The 13,130-nt window shown below is 32.4% G+C and overlaps 1 protein-coding gene and 1 pseudogene across 1 annotated transcript; both read right to left on the bottom strand.

The window, feature by feature from the left end:
• Window positions 1–1,420: 1,420 nt before the first annotated feature.
• LOC145576738 (ethylene-responsive transcription factor 11 pseudogene) lies at window positions 1,421–2,188 on the bottom strand (annotated as a pseudogene).
• Window positions 2,189–3,550: 1,362 nt separating this feature from the next.
• On the bottom strand, window positions 3,551–7,159 carry LOC145574839 (small ribosomal subunit protein bS20c). Its single transcript, XM_081632697.1, has 3 exons — window positions 6,899–7,159; window positions 5,704–5,867; window positions 3,551–3,973 (listed from the first exon to the last, which is right to left on the bottom strand). Exons 1-3 carry the CDS (start codon window positions 7,050–7,052, stop codon window positions 3,740–3,742), a joined length of 552 nt encoding a protein of 183 aa, XP_081488823.1. The 5' UTR covers window positions 7,053–7,159; the 3' UTR covers window positions 3,551–3,739.
• Between the last annotated feature and the right edge of the window lie 5,971 nt (window positions 7,160–13,130).

Here is a 13,130-nt window from a genome sequence, read left to right as displayed (position 1 = left end):
ATGTTTATGTGAAATTTTGTTGAAATCTATCAATTTTCGTTTTAAAATAATTTTTTTTTTTATAATACTCATATTTTTTTTTAGGAAATTTTTCAAAAAATCACCTTTTAAATCTTGTTTTTTTACATATAACCACCTTTTAAAAAAAATGTTGTAAAAGACCATGTTGCAAATTACCACTTTTTTTAGCCAAATTTATCAATTGTTTTACATTGAATTGGTGGTATTTTATAAGATTTTTTTAAAAAGGTGATTAAACGCAAAAAACAAGATTTAAAAGGTGATATTTTGTAAAATTTTTTTTTTTTTTTTAAATACTCATATTTTCCAAAAAAATTAATGTTATCATACTACTGTATGGGAAATGTGAAGAAAAAAAATGGTAAATGTTCCGACGTATTGTTGATGTATTGTATGTTTGGGACCGACCACATTCAAAATATCCTTAGAACTACACTGTAATTTAATTAACTTTTGTTAAATTTTTAAAAAGCTTCTTTTTGCAAATTTTTTACCTTAAAGGTTAAATGATCGTACTTCATCATGATTCATGACCGTCAATCACTACTATTTTTCCCAACACTGTGAGTCTGTGACTATTTAGGTACTGTTTTGACTACTCCATGTAATTTGAAGGTCAAAGAAATTTAATTTTTAAACCTTTTTCAATTTAATTTTTTTATATTTCACGGTCATTTTATTTTTTGATAGTTCATCAATTCATTCATAACAAATAAAAAAGTTTTAAAAATTTAGCAATATTCCATCTTACAAAGATAATCATAAGCATTGAACCAATCTCCAAATGTAATTCAAGTTTTGTTCAGTTCATTTTATCTCTAGTAGAAAATTAAAATTGATAATAGGCCAGTAAAGATAAATTCATTAATGTGCAACTAAATGATTCATCATAACAACTACTCTATAAATAAAGCTTATCCGATCCAAGTTTAATGTGCAACTAAATTAATTTAGATTAAGTTTAAATAAATTCGAAACAATGAAAATCAAGTTAGGTTCAATCAAATAAAATAAAATTCTCAATATATTGTACTGAAGTATATTTAACTACCAAAGCTTATCAATTAATTTATTCAAGTAACGTGCCAATTGATTAATTAACAATCCTTATTTATAATTCTACAACTAACAAGATCCTTATATGCTTGTTAGAGAATATTTATAATAATATTAAATACTAATAATAATGATAAAAATAGATTAATAATTTACTAATTAAATAAAAAGGATGTTTGTTACTACTGTATTTACAAAAACTCCGACAAGATAAGAGCTGCGCCTTTATCTTCAAATTACAAAATCAAGGCTCGCAATTCAACTCTCTCTCCTCCCTAATTCTTCCTGTCTTCTATTCATTTTCTTTCCCCCCCCCCCCCCCCCCCTTTTCCTTTTTTTTTTTTTTCATCTTAATCTTAAGATAAACCACCAAATTAAAATTTAAAATAAAAAAAAAAAACACTAATTTAAAGTGGGGCCCATTTCAAAGAACTACAATGAGATGATCTAATCCTTCATACAACTTCTTGAGGTGGGGCCAAATTAAGATCAAGATCAAGAACCATCCTCTGCCGTCCATCACCAGAATCAACGGCTGATATTTCACTTCGATGCTGCGTTCCATCATTACTACCCAACACGCGCCCACACCTGAACGCCTCTCGTATGTCACTCACTCTCTTCGCCAACATTCCGTACATCACGTACGGTCCACTACTGTCGGCGCCGGAGGAGAGAGAAATTCCCATTTGCGGCGGCGGCGCGTCAAAGCACGCTCCGCCGGAGTCGACGGTGGTGAGACTGTTATTATCACCACTGGCGCTGAGACACTGCTGATCAAAGTAAGTGAAATTAGTCCTAGCCTTAGCACCGCGGAACTCTCGGGCGGCGTTGTCGTAAGCACGCGCCGCCTCTTCCGCGGTGTTGAAGGTTCCTAACCACACGCGCGTCTTCTTCAAGGGGTCACGGATCTCGGCCGCGTATCGGCCCCACGGCCGCTTCCGGACCCCTCGGTATTTAATCTCAGTTTGTGGTGTTATGGCTACTGCGGCATAGGCGGCGGAGGAGGGAGTAGGATTGTTAAGAGCATTGTTATTGTTAGTGATTTGTTTAGGAGCCATATTTTTAGAGAGAGAGAGAGAAGGGATTTTAGAGAGAGAAAGAGGGTGTTTTGTTGTGGGATAAAAGAGAGGCAAGGGTAAGAAGGGATATAAATAGCGAAGAAGTTGGGGGGTGTGGATTTGTCTGGCGGAATGAATACTTGACGCTCCAAAGAGTGAGCGTGAGAGTGCGTGGATGTTTGGATTGAGTTGTCTAGTCAAATCTCTTTGGACGGCCATTTAATGGTACAACCCAAGTTTTCATTGGAATATCAATTAATGAATAAAAATCTTTATCCTTTCTTTTTTTTTTTTTTTTTTTTGAAGGTTTCATTCTAAATGCTTAGGTAATGTAATGTGATTAAATATTTTGAACCCTCTTATTTTTACTAAAACTAGAAGAATATAAGGTTATGTGTTGACTTCAATACTTGTTTCATAATTAAAAAGCTTATATTTTGGTGTATGTATTATGTCGGTCTCTATAAGTTTTCGCTATTTATAGTTTCACTTAAACATTTTGGTTGATAATTTAGTGGTTGTTATATCAGTTGGAAGCGTTTCTTTAGTTTATTTTATATTTTGGATAATTTCCATATTTATTGCTGATACTGTTATGCATTTTACTGAACTGCTCTGACTAACGTGTTACGTGGTAATTTAACAGTTGATTAGGCTTCTTACCTTGAACATTAGGTTAGTTGTGTAACGTTAATAGGTACTTATGCTTATGATGTACTTCTTTTGATCCTGAAATAGGTTAAAATTTGCCCTTTTTGACGTTTTTCCTTTTATGGCCTAACTACGTTTCATTTATTTTTGTACACATTTCCCATACATACATATTTTCCAAGCAACTGTCATCATTTATCAAAATATTTACGTACTTTCAATACAACTATTCATATCTACAAAATCATTCACCTACTCCAAATGCAAATATTTCTATTTTTAAAGTTAATTTATTGTCTTAATACTTGATGTATATGAAATCTAATCATTATTTTTCACTATCTTATTTTTCTTATTAACCGTGTAAACCCACCAAATGTAATCTTCTTTCATGAATGGAGGGAGTGGTTCTTTAGATTCATCATTGTACTTTGCCACCACGTAATGCTCTTTAAATTCCTTCTTGGGATGACAATATGCTAGTAATTGATGAAGTTAAAAATGTTACTAGATTTTATTTAAAAAAAAAAAATAAAATTAATGGTTATATATTTATATGAATGACAAATCGGTATAATTTTGCAGATTCCACATCGCATCTGCCCCCAATTAGAACAAGGATGGGTATGACTTAGGTGAGTAATGGGCGCCTTTCTGTTGTTGCGCCGAGCCGGGTATGTATATAAACAATCATATTCGTGGGGTAGTGGATTTTTTTAGTCATATTTGTCATTGTACTAAATTAGTCAAAGTGAGTAATGTATAAAAAGTTAAAATGTTTCACTTAAAACAATATAGAGGGAAAATCATAATCTCAAATAGATCGTTGGCTACAAAATGACACTTGTAAGAGTTGTAACGTAACAAAAAATGATAATTGAGCTACAACATTACATAAGTGATTCTGAAAGGTCATATAACTCGAGTACTAATTACAAGCGAAAGGCAGACTAAACAGTAGTTGGTGCTGGGGCAGGTGTGTACCACCCATGGTGGATCTCCACAACCTTCTTGTTCCTAGCCAGCCGAGATTTACGGCGTGCAGCAGTGTTCCGATGTAGGGTACCCTTCACCACTGCCTTGTCAATGGCAGAATAGGCTTCAGCGATCAGGTTGTCTATTGGTACAAGATCTTCAGGTGCTGCACCGCTCTTCTTCCTCAGTGCATCTAATGCTTCAAAAACCTGAAGTTAACAAACAGGCAACATACATAAGCTTGTATGATGGAGTATTAATAACAGACCAATATCAAGAAGTTGAATAAACATAAAACTCAGAAGTTAGTTACAGAACATTGGTTATTCACTAACTTTCAGGAAAACTGTACACTTACATATATAACTTTGACAAAGAGAACAGCGAGATAAAATAGCTGCTAAAAGATGATTACAAGGCTTCATCTTAGTTTATTTCAAGGTCACAATTATAGTCACAACCGGCAACAAACTCGAGCAAACAAAGCATAAACTGAAATCATAGGAAAAGCCCTGTAACAGCTAGCCAGTACTTCCACAGACCACAGCCCACAGAGTAGGTTGTCTTTTCTTCCTGACATTTTCATAGTATACAAAGAAAGGTGACAAAATAAGATGTACAGCTGTGAGACAACCCCTACTATCTTTCAGTAACAACAATCTTATTATTAAGAAAAAGGAAACTTGATTAGACTTTTATTTTGTTAATTAAGTGAATAACAGGACATAGAGATGGTTAGACATATTAATTGTATTTGGAAAGAGGAATAAGGAGAGGCCACATGAGATGTTTAGTGGTTGTTGATAACACTCTCATGGATGATTTTTGGTTCATAATGTGCTTAGGTAGAGAGTCGATCTACACCAGTAGAGAAAAAATCACGATGATTTGATGAGCCAAATCAAAATGCTAATTGAACTGTTGAACGCTTCCTGTTTACAGTGAAGAAGCATGGATGCTCAGTTTGTTTTTTAAAGAGTTCAAGACAGGCGAATTTGACTCTTCCATTCAAGGGAAAAATTCAATGATCACAAAAGCAGGGTAAAATCTGCACTGATACTTTACTATCATAAAGAAGCATGGTCGTTGCATTATTGGATCAGTGGTCTAGCGAAAACAACCTCAACATGATTACAGGCCTAAGACTACATCCACGTAACTGACTTGGGGAGATGTAGATGTTGATGTCATGCAATAGCAGTGTGAATATTTCAATTACTTCTTCACATTTTAGTTCATTAGGGATTGGAATGAGGGAGACAGTATTCTAAACATGTCCCTACCAATCTCATCTCCCCTCAAATCACACTCTCCCATGACATGATCAAGTAAAAGCAATATGATCGCTTACGAATAGGGTATTCAAGCAAAAGTCACTCGGCGATGAAGATTATTGGACAAACAGAGAACTATATCTAGAATGTAAGGCCCTAATCTTCTGATAAAGCAACAGACTTCTAAGACTGAACGATTCCTTAGAATCTACATCCACATGTCTAAGCTATTAGCCTATTAGAATCTACCTTAAGAAAATCAGTGAATGAAGTACACCATGATTGCTCAATACACTTCTCATATGAATGATTAAATGGGACATATTATATCGTTGCAGAAAGGAGTAGGAATTATTTCATGCTTGCCATTCAACAAGCCCATAGAGCCACAGAGGTGATATTCTTTCTATGCACAGAATCGTGGTAAACCAGAAACTGCCAAATGTTAAGAAAATCAAACTGAAGTACTTAACAGCCAAAATTACTACTGCAGTACTGCTCTATTTTTAAGGTAACACAACAATTGCTCAAGAGAACACAATTCACAACACCAATTGCAGATCACAGTAAACCAAAGGTTCTGAAAATAGATTCAGAGCAATATTCCAAAATTTAATATTAAGGTTCATGCCCTAAATCAAAACACTAAGCAACAAGACAATTACCTTCCGCATCCGAGTCTTAACCTCAGATTTGCGAGCTTTGTTCCTGAGGCGTCGAGTCTCTGCTTGGCGTGTTCTTTTAGCTGCAGAATCAGCCTTCTTTTCGGTGGCAGCCTCACAGACTACTGAGAAGCCACGTCTCTGGAATGAGCCAAGAGAAGAGCATCCTAAAATATAAAAAGCCATAGCAAACCACACAAATTACTCAAATTATATCATTGAGAGACTTATATCAGGTATATCTCATGTTGAAAGACAAAGACGAGTCGAATTCATAGCTACCAACTACATTACAGAGGCTATGCTACAAGACCTAAAAGCATCTCACTCATTGTTAATAAAATCACAACTTTATGGTTCAAAATGAAGCCTCAACTGTCAAGCATCCATGTCCAAGTCATTTGACATGCGTACTTGAAGTGAAGTGAAGAGTCTAAGGAACATTGCTGCTGAAAATGTACTCCATAATAAAGATTAAACAGTCCAAGGCTACCTCTTAGAAGCCTTTCATTGCAAAATCACATATCAAGTATCGCACTTTTAACCAGCCAAAGTTTCACACCAGGCAATCAAGCCAGAAACAAAAAAGTCTCTCAAACGAATGTACACACAATTGAATAAAACCCAAATCAATTGATCCAACAAAACCAGTCTGCCATTAAGTATTCATACAAATTAACAAAATTCTATTTATGCAATTGAACAGGCCCTAATTATGCAACCCTTCCTCGACATTATGAACTTCAATCTAGTATTTGCAGAACCAAACTAATAGTTCAAACAAAGCATATGCAGCTCGATGATAAATTATAAAACAAATGAACATTATTTACATTCTTTACAATAATTAAAGAAAGCTTAAGCATTACTAGTTTTACTACCCTTAACACATAAAAGAAAAAAAAAATGTCAATTCTTCAATTTCCATTTTTTTTTTTTTCCAAAATTGATAGCCTGTATGTCAAACGGACCAATAAACTAGTTATACATTAATAACAACAAAATTGGGTAGGAAATGATTCTGCTCAAATTCAAAGAATTGTTATTACTTCAAACAAAACAGAACCAAGTAATATCAATATTCAAAAAGCTAAAAAATACAATAAAATTGAAACCCACGAAATTCAAACATCCAAAAACAAAAGCAAGTAATTTGAAACTGTAATACCAGAAAATGAAAGACATATCAAAAACTTACCCTGAGAAAAAAGGGTGTGAGACAAATTAGCGGAGAAAGAGAGAGATTTGAGGGATGAATTGGGTAATTGGGTTGAAGAAAGAGAGAGATTATGAAGCTTAGAAGAAAGGGATAAGCATTGTGAAGAAACACAGGCCATGCTTATGGCAGCCATTATCTCTTATTTTTTTCACTATCTTTTGGCACTCTTTTTTGGGATTTCAATTGACACAGTTTGAGTTTTGAGTAGAAGGAGATGGAAGGTTTTCTTATCCGCAACAGATTTCAGTTCCTGTTTTACCCTTGTATACCCACTCCACTTAGTCCACTGCAACAACTCTAACCATCACATTAGACATTAACTAGACATTTATATTAAGGGTCTGTTCACTTCAGTTTAATTTCATCTTAGTTCAGTTCAGTCAGGTTCAATTAGTTCAATTCAGTTCAATTCCTAATTTCCTTCTCTAATAAAATATTCATTTCAACTAGCTCAGTTCAGTAAATGTGAAGGGCCTGTTCTGATTGACTGAACTGGGCCTGTTCACATTTACTGAACTAAACTGAATATTTTATGAGAGAAAGAAATTAAAAACTGAACTGAACTTAACTTAACTTAACTTATTGGAGTTGAACTGAACTGAAAATAATTTGAAGAGAACAGGCCCTAAGATAAGATGTCTTATCTTACCATAGAGTTTTCAATCCTTAATTATTTATACATCTATAAATGAACGAAAGTTTAAAGCTATGGGAAAACTTTGCAAAATCAAAACCAATCTCGAAAAATGAAAAAAAAGGGTTTTTTTTGGTATTGCTATGGTTTTCAGTTTTTTTGGTTATTTATTTTTCAAAATCATATGATATACTTTCTATGTTTCTATTTAGTTGACACATTCAATTTAGGCACACATAGTAAGGAGAGGAGAGAGAATGATATAATAAAGCAAGTGAGGTACACTAATAAATACAATGTATAAAACTTACTTAAAAAGGAGACGTGTCAACTAAAAAATAAACTTCTTAAAAAGGAATACATGCCAATTAAAAAAACGGAGGTAAGTATGTCAATATGTCATATAATGAATAAATATTAGTCAAACTTATTACAATCATGATAATTTTGAAAATTGACAATAGAAAAGTGGAAACACCATTTTCTTGTTTCTTATTTTTGGTTTATAGTTTTCAAAAAAATTAGATACGTAAAACAAAAAATAATGCAATACAAGTTAGTACCTTTATTTAAAAATTAAAACCAACATTTTGACATTTAGATAATTCACATATCTTGTATTTGATCATAATTCTTATAATTTAAAAAAAAAAATTGTCAATCTTGTACAATGACACTTAAAAATAATTAATCTTTCATACAAGTATAGTCCATACAAGTGATACAACATATATGAAAACAAAGGCAATATAAAAATATTATTACTTTGTTAGTGTGCAAATGTTTTTAGGTTTATTATCTCAATATTTACTTTCAACATATTTACTTATTGCTATTTTTACTAAAAGATAATTAACTATACCACTTATGCATGGACAATTGTGTCAATTAATCCATCGCATTTAACCCAATAAGTGAGGAGTAAATCAAATGTTAGATTAATGGTCGGATTTTTTTTATTGATGAAAATTTTAAATAAATAATTAAACCATTTTGTGGATGAATTGAAGACATTTTGAAATTAATAAAATAAGCTCTTGCTTTGTTCACCTTCTTTTCAATTTTCATGGGAAAAATGTTTACAAAATAAAATAAATTCACTCTTAAAAAAGTTAAAGTAAGGGTAAGTGAGATTAAGGGCTTGTTTTGATTTACTGAAGTGAGCTGAACTGAACTGAATAGAGCTGAAATGAATTGTTTACGAGAGAAGGAAATCAAGAACTGAATTGAACTGAAATTAAGTTGAAGAAAACAGGCCCTAAGGATGTGTTCTTTTAACATGATTTTCAAGCATACAAGTGTTAAGTGGAAATGATGATAAAGTTGCGTTGTTCATAGGAGTCAGCATCTCACTTTACATATTGTTCTCGTAATTTTTTTTTTCTTGAATAGCGTAACAAATCAACCATTGAAATTACCTTTAAAGTATTATGGTATTTTCTTATACCCAAAAAAGAAATTGTAAGAAATTTATTAAGAAAATCTATCTAATTGGTAAAAACTATATTTAGAAAAATTAAAATAAAGGCCCATATGTGAGTATGTGTTGTTCTTATTAATTTGATCTTAATCATAGTTTGAGATGTGTAGTTTTCATATAATCATGGTTAATAATAATAGATAATGTTATTGTTCAGCACATATATGTTAATATGTATACTTGAGTAACTAATTTTTTGTTTTATGGTAAAAATGCTATATATATATGCTCTTTTAATCAATATGACATGATTAAATAGGATAATAATTAATGTATAAACAGTATAGTTGTATGGTATGTATCACCCCACATTAGTAGTTGAAAATTTTTCTTTAAAAAGTTTTTAATTTAGTAATTAACCAGCTTAAATTTACCCACTTTATCAATTATACATGCTTCACCGATTTTACTCTCTCTGATTTTTTATACAAAGCATTTAAGCTTCATCAATGCTTGAAGGCATGTAGTTGATACTTTAAAATTGCTAAATAGGATCCTGCATTTATGTTTCACTCCTTATATTATATATACATATGTAATCCACCTTATTCAGTTGAACTCACCCTAAGAATACAAAAATTATATTAACAAAAAACTGTACAACAATTTGCAAATTGTGAGGTTTATAATCTTGTCCAAGTCGAGATTATTTAGAGATCGTTGATACCCATTCAAGAAAGGAGCGACCCAGAGTTAGATATGTTCAAATTGTAAAATATACTTTGACACTCTAATGGAACCCGATAGGCATATAGATTTCACTCACAATTCTGAGAAAAGAAAACGCTCCAAGAACCATCACTATTGTATTAACAAGATATTTCAATGTGTTTTATATTAAATTAGTGTTTAGGTGAGATGATGTTATGAGTTAATTTTAATTACAAAACAACAATGTATTTTATTATAGAAATAATTACACTTTTCTTTTAGATATAAGTCATTATGAAAATGTATATATATATTTTTAGGCATTCGTAAATATATAAAACATTATATAAAATAAAATATATATTAAAATTATTTATTAATTAACAAATTACATGAAACTACATGTATATTATATTACCATAATTGACACACATAATTATGGATATTGATAAATTTATATAAATATCATTAAAAAAATATTCAATTTTTGGAGATTTGTAACAAATTTTGTTAAAACCAATCAGTGGGATCAATTAATCACATTACTTAAAACCTTTGATTTTCCATTGGTTTTGGAGGTCGTCAGATGATTCAGTAATGTTCATTACTAATTCACGAATTTATTAAATAAATTTTTGAATTATTACTATTTGTGTATTAACATATGTTTGAAGTGATTTAGTGATGAGTGAATATGATAATGATGTATTACATCATATAATTAATTAATATATAAAGCTAAATTTTTAGCCAGGTCACGAGACAACACTTGGCATTGACATTTCTATTTTTTGCCAAGTGTCGCGCCATGTAGGCGGCAATTAATTACCAATATGACACATAGGATTTATTTGAATATACTTTTTGTAGAATAAGATAAAAAAAAAGTTGGATAGATTCAATGGGATAAAAATAGTATTGTAATAAGAAAAGTGATATAAAAAATATACATTAAAAATAAACTAATTAAAAGAAATATAAACCACGTTCAGTAAAAAAAATTCAATTTTGGATTATATTAAAAAAAATATATAAATCTTTAAAAAAATTTTAAAAACCTCTCTTTTTATCTTGCAAAAAAAAAAAAAAAATCCACTACTCATTTATTCCATTAAAATATTAAAAACTACATTAACAAAATTTATCATATTCAATGATAATTATTTATCACCCATTTAAATTCAGCATTATTTTTAAAATAAACATACAATTTTATGAGAATTCCAAGTGTCAATAATATTTACAAGCACAAAAGCGTATTTCAGATGTTGAACATCATGAAATTCTTGGTTTAGATATGCAACTCAACGACTGACATAATCAAACGATTCATGAGACAAACATTGTGATAGGTTAGCTTTATAAAGGATAGGAAAAGTCATTCATTTTTACAATGTGAAAAAAAAAAATTTTTTTTAGACAATAGTAATTTTAAAAAATAATTATATGCTTTAATTAATAAAGATATCTTCTCTTGAGATTTATGTATGAAATAACCGTGTATTGCATGGGCTTTCATCTATTTTCATATATTGTAAGAAATTGTCAAAAATAGTACAAACTTCGGGCTTGTTCTGATTTAATGAACCGAGCTGAACTGAACTGAGCTGAATAGAGCTGAAATGAATTGTTTATGAGAGAAGGAAATTAGAAATTAAACTGAATTGAATTGAATTAAACTGATCGGAGATGAATTGAACTGAAATTAAGCTGAAGATAATAGGCCCTTCGTGTTGACTTCAGACATGACACGAACACAAAATTACTGAGTGAAAACACGAAGTCAACACGACACAAAATCAACCAAGCACTACTCGTTTAGATAAAATGGCCAAATTATGAAATTATTAAACATTTTACATATCTTTTAATTACATTTAGTTAACAACACGAAATTGACATAAGACCAAACATGTACACAACACGAATTTTTGCCAGCCTCACTCAAAAGCAAAAGGTAGATTTTTTTTTTTTTTTTTAATGCGTTTTATATTTTTAAATTACTTTTTAATGCATCTTAGATTTTTAAATTACATTAATTTAATTTTGGCAAATTCTCTTTGGTAACACTATAGTTTTTAATTTTCTCAGTGGTAAATTGAAAAAAAATTATTATTATTATCCTTGGTAAAATTAAATTAGTTATAATTATTCAATGGTAAACTTAATGAAATTATAAGCTTAAACCTAAATAACTAAAGACTTAATAACTAATTTAGCCCTTATCCATAATTCTAGCTTTCCCCCAAAAGACTTCAACTCAAAAAGTACTGCCAGCAACCATAGCCGCCGCCTAGCCGCCATCGCCATCGCCAGCACCACCATCCAACGGTCGACACCACCACCAACAACCGGCCCAACTTCACCGCTCACTTGAATTGCCCTAAACTCACCTGAAAAGACCTATCCTCCCTGAAAACCACCCAACCGAAAACCTATCCTCCCTCGCCGGCCATCGTAGCCCCTCCCCCTCCCACTCCCCCTCCATTGCCGACCGTCTCAGCCCCTCCTCCTCCCTCACTGGCCGTCCCAACCTCTCCCCCTCTCCCTCGCCATGTGTGTAAAAATTCTTATTATCTTTGGTAAACTTAAATTAGGTATAATTTTTCAATGATAAACTTAATGAAAAAATTTAGTTAATTCTTAACTATAGTTAGGTTTTTTTTTTTTTTTTTAATTTTTTTAACATTTAAACGATTATTATTATTATTTTTTTAAAAAAGTCACCCCCTTCTCCTTCTAACCTTCCATCACTCCCCCACCCCAACACAACTCCTTCCCTCGCTAGCCTCCCCCGCCCTTGCCGCACCGGCCTCCCTACAGTGCCCACTCCACTCTCCCATCCCCCATCCCTCGAACCAGGACCCCACTTCCCAAAACCTCGTAGCAGGCACTCCAATGACGAAGCTGGAGAACACCGCCATAGCAACAACTAACTCCCACCTCTATCGTCTATTTTCGTCTTCTTGCTCGACGGCGAATCCTCCACTCTCATTGTCCCTCAATTTCCCTTCATCTCCTCCAATTAGAGGTTAGAACTTAACAAGCGATTTTCGCTATTTGAAGGAGAAATTGCAAAAATTAAACACCGAATCATTCAAAATTGTAGAAGAAATTAGGCTTTTAGAGGGCCAAATTGAGGAGATTTAATTTCAAACTAAATTAAGCGGATTTCATTTGAGGAGGAGAGATTGATCAAAGATTTGAGGGATTGTTTGGGGAGGGGGTACGGTGGTGGTTCAGGGGGAAGGAGAGATGCGGCAAGGGTAGGGGAGGCCGACGCACGGTGAGGGAAAGGCTGGGCGTGGGTGTGGTAGGGGCAGGGGGAGGTAGCTGGCTTTTAGCGAAGGTGGCGATTGGGTACGATTGAGAAAGGTGAGGAAGAAAGAAGGAAGGATGAAGATGATGATCTTGATGATGATTGAGGGCATTTTAGGAATTTGAGT

Source organism: Chenopodium album, chromosome 13 (genome assembly GCF_948465745.1).
Source record: "Chenopodium album chromosome 13, dcCheAlbu1.1, whole genome shotgun sequence".
In the NCBI taxonomy this organism is placed as follows: domain Eukaryota; kingdom Viridiplantae; phylum Streptophyta; class Magnoliopsida; order Caryophyllales; family Amaranthaceae; genus Chenopodium; species Chenopodium album.
The sequence above is the reverse complement of the archived record's forward strand: the minus strand, read 5'-3'. Positions and strand labels throughout refer to the sequence as shown.

Coding starts and splice junctions, on each gene's coding strand:
- LOC145574839 (XM_081632697.1), bottom strand. CDS start 7,052: ATGGCTGCCATAAGCATGGCCTGTGTTTCTTCACAATGCTTATCCCTT. Junction 5,868..6,898: donor TCACACCCTTTTTTCTCAGG/GTAAGTTTTTGA, acceptor TTTATATTTTAG/GATGCTCTTCTCTTGGCTCA. Junction 3,974..5,703: donor TTAAGACTCGGATGCGGAAG/GTAATTGTCTTG, acceptor TGTTAACTTCAG/GTTTTTGAAGCATTAGATGC.